This window comes from Sinohyriopsis cumingii, chromosome 15, assembly GCF_028554795.1.
Source record: "Sinohyriopsis cumingii isolate HCF-2022 chromosome 15, ASM2855479v2, whole genome shotgun sequence".
In the NCBI taxonomy this organism is placed as follows: domain Eukaryota; kingdom Metazoa; phylum Mollusca; class Bivalvia; order Unionida; family Unionidae; genus Sinohyriopsis; species Sinohyriopsis cumingii.
Window position 1 is genome coordinate 2,010,083 of NC_142975.1, and position 20,414 is coordinate 2,030,496.

The window sequence follows — 20,414 nt, forward strand, 5'->3', positions numbered from 1 at the left end:
TATGTTGTTGTTGCTCATAATGCCAGTCACATGATGCTCATAATGCCAGTCACATGTTGTTCATAATGCCAGTAACATGTTACTCATAATGCCAGTCACATGTTGCTCATAATGCCAGTAAAATGTTGCTCATAATGCCAGTCACATGTTGCTCATAATGCCAGTCACATGTTGTTCATAATGCCAGTAACATGTTATTCATAATGCCGGTAACATGTTACTCATAATGCCAGTTACATGTTACTCATAATGCCAGTAACATGTTACTCATAATGCCAGTTACATGTTACTCATAATGCCAGTCACATGTTGCTCATAATGCCAGTAAAATGTTGCTCATAATGCCAGTAACATGTTGTTCATAATGCCGGTAACATGTTACTCATAATGCCAGTTACATGTTACTCATAATGCCAGTAACATGTTACTCATAATGCCAGCAATATGTTACTCATAATGCCAGTAACATGTTGCTCATAATGCTCATAATTATGTTACTCCATCAAGTCGTTCCCCCGCCACTCTCGCGGATGTGGAATTGCTGTCATCAAAAAGAAATCCATGATCAAACGTCTTAACCACACCACAACTTTCAATTCTACCACACATAGCTTGATCTAGTCCAAACCACACTTACACTGGAACAAAGGTCAATCCATTTTTTCTACCTATACCGCCCTCCTCTTAGTAGAGAAAACAAGCTGACTGAATCTCTCTTTTTGGAGCAGTTTCTGAATCTCATGGAGTATGGAAATTCGATAGGTGGCAACCTGATTATGTTTGGAAATTTCTACTTGCACTTTGACTGTCCCGGAAACCCAAACACATAAAAGCTCCTAGATTCCATTAATGTTTTCAAGCTTAACCAACCCACCATAAACATGGTCACATTTTAGACTGGATTCTTCATAGACCTGATGATAATATTCTACGTTCCTCCCTGGTATCCCACAAACTTGCACCAGATCACCTCTGCATTATATGACATCTTGACGTATCAGTCCCTAACCCTCCACCTTTTATCTGCTGCTGAGAGAAACCTCTGTATGATAAAAAGAAACCAAACTAATGCACGACATCCAAGCAAACCTAACAAATTGCTTACTTCCTACCACAGAACAACTTGATAACTGTCTGCGTTCATTGCTCGACAAACATGCCCCAGCTACCAAGTGCAGAGTATCAATTCAAAAGTGTTCTCCATGGTATAGCAGTGTTATGACCAGCTTCGCAATGCTAAAAGAGACCGCCGTAAAGCTGAGAGGCTTTGGCTTTCCACCAGACTCACTATTCATCAGCAAATATATGAAGCCGCTAAGAAAAAAGTCACAAACATAGTCCATGCAGCAAAATCAGCCCACTATACTAAGATCACTGAAAGATCCAGCTGCAAAGAGCTCTTCGAGATTACTAACAAGCTAATGTCAATGAACAAATGTATACCACTTCCAACTACCTTCTCTCTAGTCGACCTTCCGGACATGTTTGCAAATTTCTTCCGTGACAAAGTACAAACCATTAGAGATAAGCTTGACAACGCAATTCAACTGACTCGTCATCATATAGTTGGGATACAGAATGTCAGCGGCAAGTGTGCACCAAAGTCATGTGAACTTGATCCAATTCCAATATCACTGCTGCTTCAGCGCTTAGATCCAGTATTGCCTTCACTAACTGATATTATTAATACCTCTCTCTCATCAGTGGAATTCCTATCATTTTTCAAAACCGCCATTATAAAGCCTATGCTGAAGAAACCAACACTCGAGCATAACGATTTAAACAACTGCTGCCCAGTTTCTCATCTCCCATTCATATCAAACGTTTTAGAAAAGGTTGTTCTATCCCAACTTGTATCTGATCTGAATTTAAACAGTCTTTTTAGCAATGTACAATCTGCATATTGCCGTTGCCACAGTACTGAAAATACTCTTCTAAAAGTAGTTAATTACATTCTCTCTGCTTTGGATAGCGGAGAGATTACAGTCCTCACCCTCCTTGATTTGTCTGCAGCATTTGACACAGTAGACCATGATAATTTACTTTACCGTCTCCAGCATGTATTTGGCATTCATGATACAGCCTTACTGTGGTTCAAGTCCTACTTGGTCAACAGGACACTAATTGTGTCTGCAAATGGAATACAATCCAGCCCAGTTAATCTATGTTTTGGTGTTCCACTTGGGTCTCTACTTGGACATGTTCTCTTCATTCTGTACACTCAGCCGCTCTCAAGTGTCATTGATCATCATCCAGTGTCTCACCAATTGTACGCTAACGACACCCAAATATACAAATCTAGCCACCCAACTGAAGTTGATGCTACCATCCAAGGTGTAGAGAGGTGCATTTCTGATGTGAAATCATGGATGACATGTAACAAGCTGCAGATGAATGATGATAAAACTGAGGCCATTCTGATCATAACACAAAGACTTTCTCATTCACATCCTTTACCTCAAACAATAAATATCAGCAACGCCAACATTAAATTCACACAGTCAGTACGAAACCTAGGTGTTACTCTGGACAGTACTCTCACATTGCACCAACATGTCATGAACATATGCAAGGCTGCATATCTTGAGCTGAGACGCATCAGCTCAATTCGCAAATATCTTTCAGTTGATGCCACTAAAACACTTGTGTGTTCATTAGTGCTTTCAAGAATGGACTATTGTAATTCAATTTTGTCTAGTTGATCTCAATATCTACTTCAGAAACTTCAAAAAGTTGAAAACACAGCTGCTCGGATCATACTTAGAATACCACGATCAGATCACACATCCCATCTGCTCTGTACCCTACACTGGCTATCCATTCGATCCAGAATAAAACACTTTTTTTATCTGTGCTACGTTTCACTGACGGACTCCAGTCCAACAAGCCTATCAGACCTCACCATGTGTAGACACCAGCAAGATACTTATGACAATCGTATACTCATTATTCACACTACGAAGGCCCCGAGTGGCTGAGTGGTTTAAAGCGTTCTCCTTCACGGATCACTGCTATCTCGCCTCTGTCTGCGTGGGTTCGAATCTCGGGCTCGGCCAGTGTGGATATGTGAGAAAGTTTACCGGTAACTTCTTGTGGGTCGGTGGTTCTTTCCAGGGCTTTCACGGGTTCTTCCTCCACCATTAATACTGGCCGCCATGTATAGCCTTACCTGTGCTGTCAAATGGCGTTAAACCCTATAATAACAACAACAACACAACAACGAAAACGAGGTGATATGGACAACGTTCTTTTGCATACCAGGTTCCAGCAACGTGGAATGAATTGCCCACTGAACTCTGACACAAAGACACGGTGTCCTATTCAAGAGTGTTCTCAAAACCCACTTATTTCGACTGCAAGAACAAACTTAAAGACCTAATAATGTTTCCTTATCTTAAATATTTGCAGCATGTTTTTATGTTTTCTAATTTGATGGTGTTTGTTTTCTGTAATAATGTCATTATATATGTTTTTTTATGTTTTACGTGTTGTCTAAAGTTTTAAAGCGCTTAGAGCGTCTAAATATAAGGCGCTATACAAAGTCCTCATTAATATTATTATTATTATTATTATTAAAGTCACTATGTTTTATACTACGCAGAGTCTCTTGTAGTATTCAAAAAGAGGTCACTTCAAATTATGCAGATGTTTCCTTGTGAGCCATTCCATTTAGAACTAACCTTTAAAATAGTTACGCATTTTGCATTATGAGCAAAACTTTCCAGCAAGTTCTGCTCAGACAATTTGTCACGGCTAATCCTATTTCGTAATACTACCGTCTCTTTCCGATGTTAGTCCAAATCGTTACGGATCATAACTCGAACGCACTCGGATAGCTGGCATAGCTGCCATTCGGAATACCTCGGGTATTTATGAACTAATGATTCACTGACAAGTTGCGAACGCATCGAACTATATTTTCTTTCGTAACTTCTCAGTTAATCCTACATTCGAAGGAAAAAAATAATAGGGTGCGAAGAAATGTCCAGCGAACAAAATGTATGAATTTTCTGTACATTACTGCTCCAACATACAGTGGAGGCATATTCTGTCTCGCAGAAATTGACGACGCAGTCCGAATGTAAAACGAGACAATGTCTTTATCCCACATGCGACGAAAAAGGCAAATGCCATTCGATTGGGCTACTACATTAAGTTAATAGTGTAATGTACCCGAGAAGTAGAGTTTACCAGTTACCGAATGATTTTTAAAAAAAATTGTTTTGTTACTTGCGGAAATTCACAGAGTTCTGTATTTGCCTGATTAAAACAAATGAACGAGTCTTTTTATATGTAGACTTTTTTTATTTGTAGTCTTTTATATTTGCAGTCTTTTTTATTCTTTTAAATATATTAATTTTAATTTATTCTTCAGCTCAGAAAATGTCTTAATGCGAGACATGGCGAGAATAAGGAACAACAGTATTTTCAACTGCATGCAGAACCATATAATACCTATGAAACATTTTGTGTCTTAAGGACTGAAGTGCAAATGGTAAAACCTGATGCATTGCCAATAACATACATACTGATAAATCTAACAAGGATTATCCCGAACCCTTCATAAGCATGTAAAAAATGAAAAAGATAAATATAGAAATAAAAATAGATGAACTGTATAATACACATGCCTATATAGAAAATCAGAAGCTATACAAATCTACAGTACTAAAAATTTATTTTATAAAAACCTATAAAATAGCCCCATACTTAAAGTTGCAATTTATGCCGTAGTCTGACACAAATTTGAATGAACTCTCACAGACGGGAAATAGAAGCGTGCAAATATAGGAGTACGGAACAATATAGAGTATGCAAAGAAAGGAATACTGAACAACAACACAGAGTATGCAAATATAGCAATTCTGAACAACAACATAGAGTATGCAAATATAGCAATTCTGAACAACAACATAGAGTATGCAAATATAGGAATACTGAACAACAATATAGAGTATGCAAAGAAAGGAATACTGAACAACAACACAGAGTATGCAAATATAGGAATACTGAACAACAACATAGAGTATGCAAATATAGGAATACTGAACAACAACATAGAGTATGCAAATATAGGAATACTGAACAACAACATAGAGTATGCAAATATAGGAATACTGAACAACAATATAGAGTATGCAAAGAAAGGAATACTGAACAACAACACAGAGTATGCAAATATAGGAATACTGAACAACAACATAGAGTATGCAAATATAGGAATACTGAACAACAACATAGAGTATGCAAATATAGGAATACTGAACAACAATATAGAGTATGCAAAGAAAGGAATACTGAACAACAACACAGAGTATGCAAATATAGGAATTCTGAACAACAACATAGAGTATGCAAATATAGGAATACTGAACAACAATATAGAGTATGCAAAGAAAGGAATACTGAACAACAACACAGAGTATGCAAATATAGGAATACTGAACAACAACATAGAGTATGCAAATATAGGAATACTGAACAACAACATAGAGTATGCAAATATAGGAATACTGAACAACAACATAGAGTATGCAAATATAGGAATACTGAACAACAATATAGAGTATGCAAAGAAAGGAATACTGAACAACAACACAGAGTATGCAAATATAGGAATACTGAACAACAACATAGAGTATGCAAATATAGGAATACTGAACAACAACATAGAGTATGCAAATATAGGAATACTGAACAACAACATAGAGTATGCAAATATAGGAATACTGAACAACAACATAGAGTATGCAAATATAGGAATTCTGAACAACAACATAGAGTATGCAAATATAGGAATACTGAACAACAACATAGAGTATGCAAATATAGGAATACTGGACAACAACACAAAGTATGCAAATATAGGAATTCTGAACAACAACATAGAGTATGCAAATATAGGAATACTGGACAACAACACAGAGTATGCAAATATAGGAATTCTGAACAACAACATAGAGTATGCAAATATAGGAATACTGGACAACAACACAGAGTATGCAAATATAGGAATTCTGAACAACAACATAGAGTATGCAAATATAGGAATACTGGACAACAACACAGAGTATGCAAATGTAGGAATTCTGAACAACAACATAGAGTATGCAAATATAGGAATACTGGACAACAACATAGAGTATGCAAATATAGGAATACTGGACAACAACATAGAGTATGCAAATATAGGAATACTGAACAACAACACAGAGTATGCAAATATAGGAATTCTGAACAACAACACAGAGTATGCAAATATAGGAATACTGAACAACAACACAGAGTATGCAAATATATGAATTCTGAACAACAACATAGAGTATGCAAATATAGGAATTCTGAACAACAACACAGAGTATGCAAATATAGGAATTCTGAACAACAACATAGAGTATGCAAATATAGGAATTCTGAACAACAACATAGAGTATGCAAATATAGGAATACTGGACAACAACACAGAGTATGCAAATATAGGAATACTGAACAACAACATAGAGTATGCAAATATAGGAATTCTGAACAACAACATAGAGTATGCAAATATAGGAATTCTGAACAACAACACAGAGTATGCAAATATAGGAATTCTGAACAACAACACAGAGTATGCAAATATAGGAATACTGGACAACAACATAGAGTATGCAAATATAGGAATACTGGACAACAACACAGAGTATGCAAATATAGGAATTCTGAACAACAACATAGAGTATGCAAATATAGGAATACTGGACAACAACACAGAGTATGCAAATATAGGAATACTGGACAACAAGATACAGTATGCAAATATAGGAATACTGGAAAACAACACAGAGTATGCAAATATAGGAATTCTGAACAACAACACAGAGTATGCAAATATAGGAATATTGGACAACAACATAGAGTATGCAAATATAGGAATACTGAACAACAACATAGAGTATGCAAATATATGAATACTGAACAACAACACAGAGTATGCAAATATAGGAATTCTGAACAACAACATAGAGTATGCAAAGAAAGGAATTCTGAACAACAACACAGAGTATGCAAATATAGGAATACTGGACAACAACACAGAGTATGCAAATATAGGAATTCTGAACAACAATACAGAGTATGCAAATATAGGAATACTGGACAACAACACAGAGTATGCAAATATAGGAATTCTGAACAACAACATAGAGTATGCAAATATAGGAATTCTGAACAACAACAAAGAGTATGCAAATATAGGAATTCTGAACAACAACACAGAGTATGCAAATATAGGAATTCTGAACAACAACACAGAGTATGCAAATATAGGAATACTGGACAACAACACAGACTATGCAAATATAGAAATACTGAACAACAACATAGAGTATGCAAATATAGGAATACTGAACAACATAGAGTATGCAAATATACGAATACTGAACAACACCATAGAGTATGCAAATATAGGAATACTGAACAACACCATAGAGTATGCAAATATAGGAATACTGAACAACAACACAGAGTATGCAAATATAGGAATACTGAACAACACCATAGAGTATGCAAATATAGGAATACTGAACAACAACATAGAGTATGCAAATATAGGAATACTGAACAACAACACAGAGTATGCAAATATAGGAATACTGAACAACAACATAGAGTATGCAAATATAGGAATTCTGAACAACAACATAGAGTATGCAAATATAGGAATACTGAACAACAACATAGAGTATGCAAATATAGGAATACTGAACAACAATACAGAATATGCAAATATAGGAATACTGAACAACAACATAGAGTATGCAAATATAGGAATACTGAACAACAACATAGAGTATGCAAATATAGGAATACTGAACAACAACATAGAGTATGCAAATCTTGTAAATTAAAAGGTAGATGATGAACGCTTTTTTTTTAACTCAGTGCCCTCAACAAACAATAACATATATAGCAAACCAGCCATCTTTTAGTTTCAAATTGCAGTGCCAAAAGAAGCTAGGTGTAACTGTTGAAACAAACCCTGGTAAATTCGCAGACACAATGAACTTTTGTCAAACATACAGTCAGACCAGTAGGGTTCAACATGTGGAAACGAATTAATTCAGAGGACGGAAAACAGAGAACAAAGCTCTTTGACTGTGAGAAGATTAAAGAAGATTTTAAAGGTGAACTTTAACTCATCTGCGAACATGCTCATTGAGTTCGGAGACATGAAAAATAAATTTAAAACAAACAGGAAGCGCGTTTACATATAAGTGGACTTTGCGAAAAATTATGGAATAAAGGTAATGGAGAAGGTCCGAGGTGCATATGGAATCAAGAAATGGTCATACTGTACCCTGTAATAATTTACTACAGAAATGAAACAAAATCCAAACTTATTCATACGAATTAAACATTATATGGCACTTTTGCAATACATGAATCATATGACATTCAAGACAATACACGATTTACTTCTGAACTCGAGGAAAATTGAGGTATGAATTTACAACGACAAAGTCAGCAAATAATTACACATTTACATTAGTGAACATATTGTGTGCAACTGAAACAATGCCTTTGTGCTTATTTGAGATTCCCCGAATCTCCCTCTGGTTCCGGGTCTCTAAGAATCTTCCAGACTCCCGTCCCTTGGACGGTTTAACGATACATACTTGTTATTTGCCGGAGCTAAATTCTGGCTTCACACAGAAACTTAGACTAATTTCGCGAGAGAAATTACTTAGAACCTTGAATTTCGTCTGGGAAGCACACCCCGTCGTTTAGCTTAGCCATTCCGGATTAACTTTCTTTAGTCGCCAAACTTTCAACACTCCGATCGAAATAAGAACAATTGTCTCATGTGCGCCTTTTTTAAATCACTATTCCTGGACAATTTCATTTTATGACACTTATTTCCAATAGCCCAAGATTGTTTCTGGTTTGTCTCAGCTTTGTCATATACCGCAACGTGACCTTGCGTTAAGATCGTTCTGTCCTATCTATCTCACCACTATCCTAACGGACTCTAAATAAAATTCACTCATGCACGCATAACAAGAAAAATTAACCATCGCAAGCTACCAATTTATCAAGAGTTCAACTCAAACGTTATGGTTACGTGTCATACAGACCACAACAATGTACTGCGAAAATATCTATAAAATATTTGCACTAGTACATGCATCAAAAGTGAAGAAGTGTCTTAAATGACACTGTCTAGAAGATAAAATCTGGATATCAAAGGCTAATATAGCTTGTCAAGTGAGGACACAAATGCCTTCTGGTAAAGGTCAACGGACTTTTAAACTTTCGGACGAAGACAACTGATGAATTGAAGAACTTATTGATAAAAGCTTATAGTTTACGTGACACTGCGAATGTTGCAGTTATACTTATCACATGTAGCAATACGGTTCATTGTTCTGGTGTGTCTGGTTAAAGATGAACGTATGCAATTGTTTTATTCTTCTCAAATACAACACAAGGCATGAATGACCTACCTATTCTAGCGTTGTTGTATTTTATGCAACATTAATTAATTGATGATTCACGATTTTTGTTCACTATCCAGATCCTATAAAAGACGTTTGGATTTGTTTATTTGTTTCGTTCTTAAATGTTTATAGAAACTTAAAGTTATTAAAGTTGTGTAAAAAAAAAGTACCCATCACGTTCATACTTTGTTGAAACATATAATGTAATGTACATAGACCCATTTTATAATTTACGTGACATTTCATTTAGCAAATAGCATTGTTTATATTTACCATTTGAAGTTATGATCTTTTTACGATTAAATATGTATTGACTTTATGATATGGTTAACGTTTTTTCAAGCCATCATGATTAAAAATAAACTGATGTTACGGGACATGTTAGTATATGTTTTTATATGTTCCAGTTGTGCCTTCTATTTGTATAAGTTAGATGAAAATAAAAAATCATTAAACAAATCGTTTTGCTGAATTTTACTTTTACTGTGTTCTAAATTTTTGATGAAAGAAAATAACGTAAATTACAAGCACATTTATATACTTGTGTTTTTTTTTAAATTGTCCATTAAATACTAAGCTAAGTGTGATGAAACTTCACAAAATGCATCTACAGTGCATGCAGTCCTTAAAAATATTAATTACAAAATTAAATTGTGGACTTTAGTTTTGTTACGATTTCTTAACCCTGGAATTGCAAGTGAATTTAGAACGAGCAAATGATGCTTTACAAACATATAATTTATATCGTTTGAAAGACTATGCTGATGATTCAACTTTGTTTTTAAGAATCTTTTTGTGAAAAATTACTCTCTCAGCTGCATAATTTAACAAGCTCGAAACACTTTCAAAATCATCGTGTGTTCAACTTTAAGACGTTGCTTTTTCAACCTGTGCGACCTTGTGAATTACCACAACTTCTATTTTGAAAGGAAATATGTGTATACACTTGTACAATGTTAGAGAGACAAATTTGTAAAAGCTCATCATCTACCCTGTGTATATTAAAAGACTAAACAATTAATCTATTTTAATTTCCAGTCGAGACAGAGATGACTATACAGTACGTCTTGCATCCACATCACTACAGGTACATAAATATTGGTTTCTAAAATTTACACTTTATACCCTTCATCGTCTCATCGTTTTCTTTCCTATGAGAGAGAGAGAGAGAGAGAGAGAGAGAGAGAGAGACAGACAGACAGAGAGAGAGAGAGAGAGAGAGAGAGAGAATAAACTGTCACAAGTTGTCAGTCTGGGAGCATACATGTAAAGTATTCTTGTGTAACACATTCTATTTTTACTACGGCAAACATATATTCATCAATACGTTTTACACGGTGAGTTTATACTAGGGCAAACAGGTGTGTAATAAGTTACTCGCTGAGTTTATACTAGGGCAAACAGGTGTGTAATAACAAGTTACACGGTGAGTTTATACTAGGGCAAACAGGTGTTTAATAACAAGTTACACGGTGAGTTTATACTAGGGCAAACATGTGTTTAATAACAAGTTACCGGTGAGTTTATACTAGGGCAAATATATGTCTAATAACAAGTTACACGGTGAGTTTATACTAGAGCAAACAGGTGTTAATAACAAGTTACATGGTGAGTTTATACTATGGCAAACAGGTGTTTAATAACAAGTTACACGGTGAATTTTAATAGGGCAAACAGATGTATAATAACAAGTTTTACAATGAGTTTATACTACGACAAATAGGTGTTTAATAGCTAGTTTTCATATAGAGGGCGCTTCTTTTAAGTGGTTAAGTTAAGTTTTAAAGTTTGGTTAAGTTTAGTTTTGGCACAAACACGTGCAGACTTTTGAGAATGGGTCTTTATGTATAATTTAGCCATGTATGTTTATTATTCATGATTAACGCAGCACACTACAATTCTGTTTATTTTGACATTAAAATTTTAGAAATCATTGGATGGAATAAAAAATTAGAGTAAATCACTATCTCGCTACATCAGTTTACATGACCGCATTATGCGATGCAATATATTTTCATATCATCAATACAATACTTCAGTGCCGGGGATGCGCGCGCGCGCGCGAGTGTGTGTGTGTGTGTGTGTGTGTGTGTGTGTGTGTGTGTGTGTGTTTGGCTGTTGGACATCTTAGTTTTGAGTGTAGATAATTTAATTATCCTTTTCCATTGCTTTTTTTCATCAGCCAGACATTGTCGACAGAATCAGGGATGTGTTTGGTCGTATCTTCAGCCACGACAATTGGCGCATGTGGAACATCGATGTAGAAAGGATTATCATACATCCCTATTATAGTAGTTACGGTAACCTTACTTCTGTGTTTACTCATCTATAATGCGCACACAAATCATTACAGCCTAAATCTAAATTAGACTGGTCTCCTGGCAAGAACCGGTTGGGAATCTTAAGCCCAGAAGTGCATCATTGGCCTACGTTGTTCGTCCCACCAATTTATGTTTTCAATGAAGCACCATAATCAAAACAATCTCGGCCTTTTCTGTTGCATAAAAGAAAAAGATCTCGTCTCTTTCAGGGAGGCGAATTAATTCGACTCACGTTGGAATGAGACGAAGATGTTCCGATTGCGAACAAGAAAGATGTATATTGTTGTGCCGAAATAAAATGCTCCGAGTTTCTAACCAGTCACCTGGAGTGGTTATATATATATATATATATATATATATATATATATATATATATATATATATATATATATATATATATATATATATCTGTAACATCATAAAGTTTGGTTCAATAAAATTTACCTTTTGAAAAGCTAATTGGTAAGTTTTTAAGCTTGACTATCTCGCAGCAAATGTGTGACAAATAAATTCTCATTATGTCTTTATTTCTAAAGCTTTGTAGGTGATCGTTACAACCTTTTACCTGTATATGTGTGTGTGTGCTTTCTTGATTTTTAATTTAGCTTTAGCAATTTTAGTTATATAGTATCATGTTCCACCCAGTTACATTATCGTGACACCAGGCCGACCAGTCTTAATATTAACCTCTTAATGCTGAGCGCCAAACGAGACAGCGGTCAGCACCATTTTACATCTTTGGCATGACTCGGCCGAAAACTAATACATAATGGGTTTAACTGCTTACGTTGCAAATGAACGGAAACTTCGACAATCAGGGTCAGGGTCATTTATTTTGTACCATAATGTATTGACTTACTGCATACATTATATCCGACAGATCAAGTTTGTCGTTACCGTGTTATTTCTTGAGATGGTACGAGTTACTGTCTAAACAATAAATGATGTCCAGATGATGGCAAGATTCGAATTCCATCCTCCACCCGAGCCCCATCCCACCCAGGTAATACCAAACTGGATACCATGGAGAATTTACAGACTACTTGTTCTATTCGTCGAACACGTGTTTTACGAATTTTCAATTTAGATATCAGGAATACAAAATCCTTACGCGAATATGTTGAGATTTGAAGATATAGTACTATATTAAAATAAGCAGACTTTCATCTATTTCAGATTTTTGGGCGAACGATATAGCACTTGTCAAATTAAAAGAAAGCGTTCCATCTGGGCCAAGGGTCAGTGCTATAAGGCGAATAAAGCTTCCAGAGGCGGACAATGTCACCTTCCCTGGTCCAGGGAACGTATGTGTGGTCCAAGGATGGGGTTGTACGGCTGCTGGTACGTTTATAGTTTGAATTCTGTTTATTTTATGCTTCCTAGCTTGTAGTATTCTCAACAGCGTCAATTCTGGTGCGTTGTCATTTTGGAGGTAGAGGAAACTGGGTAAGTCATAGGAGAGATTGGTCATGGCTAATCGAACAGGAGATGGAACCCGAAAATGTAGAATGGGCAAAATGGTTGTATTACCATTGTGCTATCAAACCCTCGTCTATCCACTCACCATTACAGCGATATGATTCCGTAACAATATCAGACGTTTTCATTATTAAAGGTAATAACTCTCACGCTACGATTCAAGGTCAAGGTTTCGCTACGATTCACAGCATACGTAAAAGAGTGAAACCAATAATTTATGTAAAATCAACAAGTCAATTTATTTCCGTACAAAAGTAAAGAATAATCTGAATGAATTCCAGTAGTGTTAAATGTCCTGATATAACAAAATTAGTCACAAACCAGACTGTCTTTGAATGCGTTCATAAAAGTCCTAGGTCATGTATTAATCCAAACAATGAACACTTTAGAAATTCCAATGAATACTTTAAATAAATAATTACTTTCGAATTATATCTGGTTTCAACAATACAAATGTAAATTTAATCATAAATGGATTCCCACAGACTATCAGATCTTTATTTACACACACACACACACACACACACACACACACACATATATATATATATATATATATATATATATATATATATATATATATATATATATATATATATATATAATTTAATTGTTTCTTTTTTAGTTTAAATTTTTTAAATAAAATTTTCATTACATGCCATTGTAATTTAACATTGTTTGACCTTGTCCAAAACTGAGTTCATTTCTGCTTGACCTGATTTGACTTTAAAAAAAAATTAATTTCATTTATGTCAACAACTAATACATAGCTAAATTATTCTCATTGTGTATGAGCTTCATATCAGGATTATTATTCATGTAAACAAGAAGGAGTAAATATTTTGATTTGGGTCAGGGTTTTCGAGATTCCTAAGTGAATTTTACAGGTTACTGTGCTGTAAGTAAACAAGGCTAATTATATCATTCTAGAAGGTTATTTTCCATTAGGTAATGCTTTTATTTATTCTAGAAAATGCTAATTGTGACCTGAGAGCAAGTAGAGAACTTTATTATCTTGTGATTGTGAGAATTTGGTCAGTCATGCTATAACATCTAGCATCTTCAAGTTGTATCATGTTGTGCCCAGTTTGGGCTGAATTTAACTTTTTTTCTTCAAATTCTTGAATTCAAGTGATTAGTTTCTCAGAAAATATAAAAGTGCTCTGATAATATTTTTGGATAAAGACATTCACTGGAATTTATAATATATTCGAACCTGGAATTATATTGCTGTGATTCCACGAAGGACTGTTGACACATCAGCACAACATAAGCTTTAACAGACGTGTCATCGCCTTCAATTTTAGATCTCTTCGGGACTTTTACTGAATTTTATTCTGGACTTAAAATTACCAGGACTTGTGTCATTAAATCTAGGATTATTTTTGGATTTATTTCGCAATACCGTAAGTTCTTTTTTTTCTCATTCTCACTTTGTATTATAGGAAAATAAATTATTTGTTAAATTGTACAAAACTTGTCGTCTTTCACTCTTTTCTGTTACTTATTATAAGCGCAAAGACTGAGTGATGTGACTTTGGATTTTTAACGTAGCTTTAACAATTTTTCAGTCATATCGCTACGACGTCTGCAATGTGGCAGTTTATAGTGATGTATAGCACTGGAGCATCATGCCGCAGACATGTAGCATGATGTCCAACCCAGTCACATTATCCTGACACCAGGCCGACCAGTCCTAACAGTAACCTCTTAATGATGAACGCCCAGCGAGGCAGCTGTTAGTACAATTTTTGTAAATCTTTGGTATGACTCGGACGGGGATCGAGCTCACGACCTCCTGCATCCGAGGCGGACGCTCTAACCACTAGGCCACATCAGGCGATGAGCCCAAGTGTGCGGATCTCACACCCACTGGTTACTCCATCAAGTCGTTCCCCGTAACTCTCGCGGACGTGAAATTGCTGTCATCACAAAGAACTCCATGATCAAACGTCTTGACCACACCACAACATTCAATTTCGACCACACATCGTTTGAACTAGCCCAAACCACACTCACACTGGCGCAAAGGTAGTCCATTTTTTCTGCCTATACCGCCATCCTCTATGTAGAAAAAACCTGACTGAATCTCTCTTTTTTGGAGCAGTTTCCGAATCTCCTGGACTATGGAAATTCGATAGGTGGCGACCTGATTATTCTTGGAGATTTCAACTTTCACTGTGACTGTCCCGGAAACCCAAACACATCAAAACTCATAGATTCCATTAATGTTTTCAACCTCAGTCAGTTAACCAACCCACCCATAAACATGGTCACATTTTAGACTGGATTCTTCATAGACCTGATGATAACATTCCACGGTCCTCCCTGGTATCCCAAGAACTTGCATCAGATCACCTCTGCATTATATGCCATCTTGACGTATCAGTCCCGAACCCTCCACCTTTATCTGCTACTAAGAGACACCTCCTTATGATAAATAAAACCACGACATCCAAGCTAACCTAACAACTTGCTTACGTCCTACTGCAGAACAGTTCGATAACTGCCTGCGTTCATTGCTCGACAAACATGCCCCAGCTACCGAGTGCTGAATATCAATTCAAAAGTATTCTACATGGTATAGCAGTGTTAGGGACCAGCTTCGCACTTCTAAAAGAGACCGCGTAAAGCTGAAAGGCTTTGGCTTTCCACCAGACTCACTATTCATAAGCAAATCTATGAAGTCGCTAAGAAGAATGTTACAAGTATAGTCCATGCACTAGTAAGATCATGGAAAGTTCCAGCTGCAAAGAGCTCTTCGAGATTACTAACAAGCTAATGTCAAGGAACAAATCTACACCACTTCCACATACCTTCTCTCCAGTCGACCTTCCGGACCTGTTTGCAAATTTCTTGTGACAAAGTACAAACCACTAGAGATAAGCTTGACACCACAATTTCAAGTGACTCGTCGTCACCATACAGTTGGCGCAGAATTTGAGCGTCAACCATTAGCAACATATCATATCATTATATATGTTTCTTTTATTTTATAGGTGTTGTCTAATGTTGTAAAGCGCTTAGAGCTTCTGAAGATTAGGAGCTATACAAAGTCCTCATTATTATTATTATTAATATCATATATATATATATATATATATATATATATATATATATATATATATATATATATATATATATATATATATCATAACAGTGTGGGAAGCAGTCCAATGGGGGAAAAACCCAGTCCAAATGAACTCAAATGCTGTTAACATTCTATTCACGAGTGACCATATTCTGCAACTTGCAATCTCCAAAGAATGATATGCACACATTATAGAATAAATGTACATATCAATCAATGTATTTTAGATTCATAGGGTCATGGGGTCATAGGGTCATAGGGTCAGAACAACCTCTGTTGCTGTACAGTTTGATGTAGTATTGAAGCAAACACATTGGCGTTCACTGTTAAAGAGCACTGAAATGATTTTGTTATTGAAGGCATAAAATTAAAGAAAATTAAACGGTCTTGTGGATTTGCAGCAAATGATGATGTTCTTTAATGCGTAATAAATCGCACGATGTCATTATATTATTTAGTTAGTTAGACCGACTGTTGCTTTTCGAATTATGGCGTGAAATGGAAAATTGGACTATACGAGAAATGTAAGGAAAATCTACAGACATTGCGTGAGCAACACCTTACTTAAGCTTACCTTCAATGGCTGTAGAGATCGATCAGGAAACAAACGCGGTGCATGCCAAAATGAACTAAAACCCCAGGTATCTAAGACTTTCAGGTAAATGCACAAAATATGTATATATTGATTCAATACACATCTCGCAAATTTTTGTGTACAATATCTAAAACTACGAAATTTGTGAATAAATAAGTATATAAGTAACTGTGTGATCAGCTCGTTTTTATTTCCGTAATACATGCTTTTATATATTTATTTTGACAGGTGGATCGGTTTCGCCAACAGCGATGTCCGTTAACCTTCCAATATTGAACGATTACAAGTGTACCGAGATGTACGGCATGATCCACATGGGTGAGCGGATCTGTGCGGGTTTTGAGACCAGCTCATCAGGCGGAATATGTCCGGTAAGTGAAACAAGTTGACTTTATTGCAGAAGGAACGAATGAAGATAAAAAGAAATCAGCTAGTCAAATATACGCAATTATATATATAAAGAAAGATTCAGATTAAAGTTGCCCGCTAGTAAAATGATTCCTAAAAGTCAAGCTAAATGTCATCATATCTTTACGTGTGATGTACAAACCACAAATTCCTTGTTTTGTATTCATAATGATTGTTTCAAATTATTAGTAGAAAAGTTATCCAACATGTCTTTACTTTGATATTCTTTATTTCCAATCTTTTAAATTGTGCTCCAATATTGATGAATGCGTATCTTGCAGCAGTAAGTTACTCTATGAAATTATTTCCATCTGTATTAAAAGTGTCTTGTATCTAATTATCTCAACACAATTTCATTTATGAAAAATATACCAAAATAACAGTTCATGTGATTTTAGATTGCAAGTTAAAGGTACTTGATTGAGTTTTCTTAAGTTGTTTTTGTGTTACAGTTTTGAATATCTTCTACACAATGAAATAGAATTGACGTCATTTTTCTGTGCTTGAAATTAAGTGCAACAGTTTTATGCCTTAGATAGATGGCTAGGTCATTCGAGTGTGTGCAAAAATGAGTTAAAAACAGAACACAAGGATTGCTATTTTTTCTGCTAGGGTGACAGTGGTGGTCCACTTGTTTGCCAAAACGAGGCTGAAGACTGGATCCAGGTGGGAATCGCCTCCTTTACGAGTACAGCAAGACCGGATAGAGACCCAGCTGGTTTTACTCGTGTCTCGAGCTACATTGACTGGATCCAAGGAATCATGGCACGCTATTGATTACTACTGCAATAATGAAGATAATCATCAAAAGCCAATCTTCTATGGTGTTTCCTTCACGAAAAATACAAATCGAAAGTATAACGAGACTAAATTTTGGCAATGAATTGCAGTAGTCGAGAAATGTGACATTTTTAGTTACTTCTTTAGCACTTCAAGTAAGTCATTGTATTAAACTAGCTGATTTACAGAAAACCCGAGAGTGTTTATGTTGTATTAGCGTAACGACATGTTGTGTTGTGAAGCGGTTTTCAGTAGTACGTATGACATGTTATTCTCGGATAATCATTACGTGACTGCTATTCAATAAAAACGTTTGATTCCAGAAGGATTTTGGGGGTAGGGTGGGGTTGTGTTATTTTAAACGTAGTCCGAGTTTCATCTGACCCTTGCCACCCCATTTTTGGATATTTGGACATTTATGTTCGGGTGTAGGGTCGGCGCGCATTCCCTATCGAAAAGTTGGAATTCGCCGACACCATTGGGTGTCGGCATGGGGTAGCCGCTTACTAGCCGGCCCAGCAAACTTGAACGACCTTTCATCGAGATATACCTGCATGAAATCGATAGGAATATGATTTATTTTCTCAGAAATTGCGATCATAGCACTCATTATGTCTTTAATCCGCTGACACACGAGACGAAATTACATCGTTGCTAAAATTTGACCTGGATCTGGCCATTTGTATTCCTAGTCACGTGACTACACAACTCCCGCAACTTACATCTCAATGACATAGGAGGTCATATAGTCACGGGACTAGTTTAAACAGTACTTTTAACACATTTTTTGCTATACCATCCCTGGGAAATAGAAGCTAAGTGCCTTACCCAAAGAAACAACCGGGCAGCCTATGTGGGCTGACCTGAGCGGGTGTCAAACGAGAACGACGTCGAGCTACTGCGTTCAGAAACAAACGTCTGTGCAAATTATTTATTTAGGTACAGCACACTATATTTATTTATTTATTGGGTGGGGGACTACATGATTTAGATTTTAAGGAATTTCAATCGGGGACAAATTAATTATTAAAATTTTAAACTGTAAGGGACTATCTTTTCTATGGTGAAGGTTTTATACATGTTTGCAGATTTTCGCTATTACCACTACAGGGTAAACGAACTGATTTCATGGCATGCAAAAAGTTTCTTGGTACTGTGCTTTTGATATTAATAAACGGTACTGAACCTCCTTCCTAATGAATAATAAAATGGCGTTATTTTATCTTCATTGAATTCAACAGTTGCCTTTATCGAATGCAATGGAGTCGATTTGGTATGAAATTAAATGTCTTCTCCAACACCACAAATGTAATTGCGATTGTTTCAATTGTTTTCCCGGCAGAATCTCAGGTACTGCCTGTTTCTTTTACATTTTACTAATTAGTTTAATTCAGAATTATTTGTTTTGAGAATGAATGTACTGCATATACATGTATGTGCAAAAATTTAGGTTGGGTGAAGAGATAGCATTGTGTTCCACATATTAAACCATCGTACGTACGGAAAAATCAAGTGTATTATGATTCTATTTACGTAATGACATGTATGGAAGCAATCATCAGGTCGTGATCATTCAGTTTAAACACATTTTATTGCCAAGATTACAAAAAGAATTGAACTTACAAATTCATCTCCATTATAAACACAAATAATTAATGAGCATGCAGACATGAGTCCTCGACCAAGTCAACACTAGTGACCTTATAACTTATAATGAAACGATAGAGATGGACGAAGGATAAAAGCAGACGGATGTAGTTTGATATGGTCCGTTACTTAGTTTGATATGGTCCGGTACTTATAATAATTTTAACTGTTGTGATAATGGAATAAAAATAAGCATAGGTACGTGAATCCGCAATAATCTGACTTTCCTTTTGTAGAAATTAATATTAATATTCTTTAATGATAATCTGCAATAAAATTAATTTCTTGTGTTAATAAATATGCCACATTCAAAAAGAAAGCGGTTGTAGTTTCCTATTGGAACTGAAATGGTTGACGATAAGATTACACCAAAACCAGTCAATTCAGCGAACTAAATTGGTGTCTTAATCGGCTCAATAGCACAGAAGCCTGCCTACTACCAAAAACTAAATAAATGGGAGCAGACGTTTTGCTCGGTAATTTCTTTTTTGAAGTTAATATAGTTGAACAATTTCTAATGGATTGTGACAGACCGTTCCAGGAGTCCATACAAAAATTGGTAGATAGCATATTTTAAACAAAGGGCATCTACATTCATATTGAATGATATTGTT

At 35.7% G+C, this 20,414-nt stretch overlaps 1 protein-coding gene across 1 annotated transcript in view; it reads left to right on the forward strand.

The window, feature by feature from the left end:
- The window catches only part of LOC149781119 (chymotrypsinogen B2-like), a 60,188-nt gene extending 40,809 nt beyond the window's left edge, over positions 1 to 19,379 (forward strand). Inside the window, exons 4-8 of the mRNA XM_089935220.1 lie at positions 10,518 to 10,566; positions 11,662 to 11,779; positions 12,977 to 13,141; positions 17,194 to 17,336; positions 17,986 to 19,379. Of these exons, the coding sequence (XP_089791346.1) occupies positions 10,518 to 10,566; positions 11,662 to 11,779; positions 12,977 to 13,141; positions 17,194 to 17,336; positions 17,986 to 18,150 (640 nt within the window). The 3' untranslated portion in view covers positions 18,151 to 19,379. The remainder of the gene's footprint in view (positions 1 to 10,517; positions 10,567 to 11,661; positions 11,780 to 12,976; positions 13,142 to 17,193; positions 17,337 to 17,985) is intronic.
- The last annotated feature ends 1,035 nt before the right edge of the window (positions 19,380 to 20,414 follow it).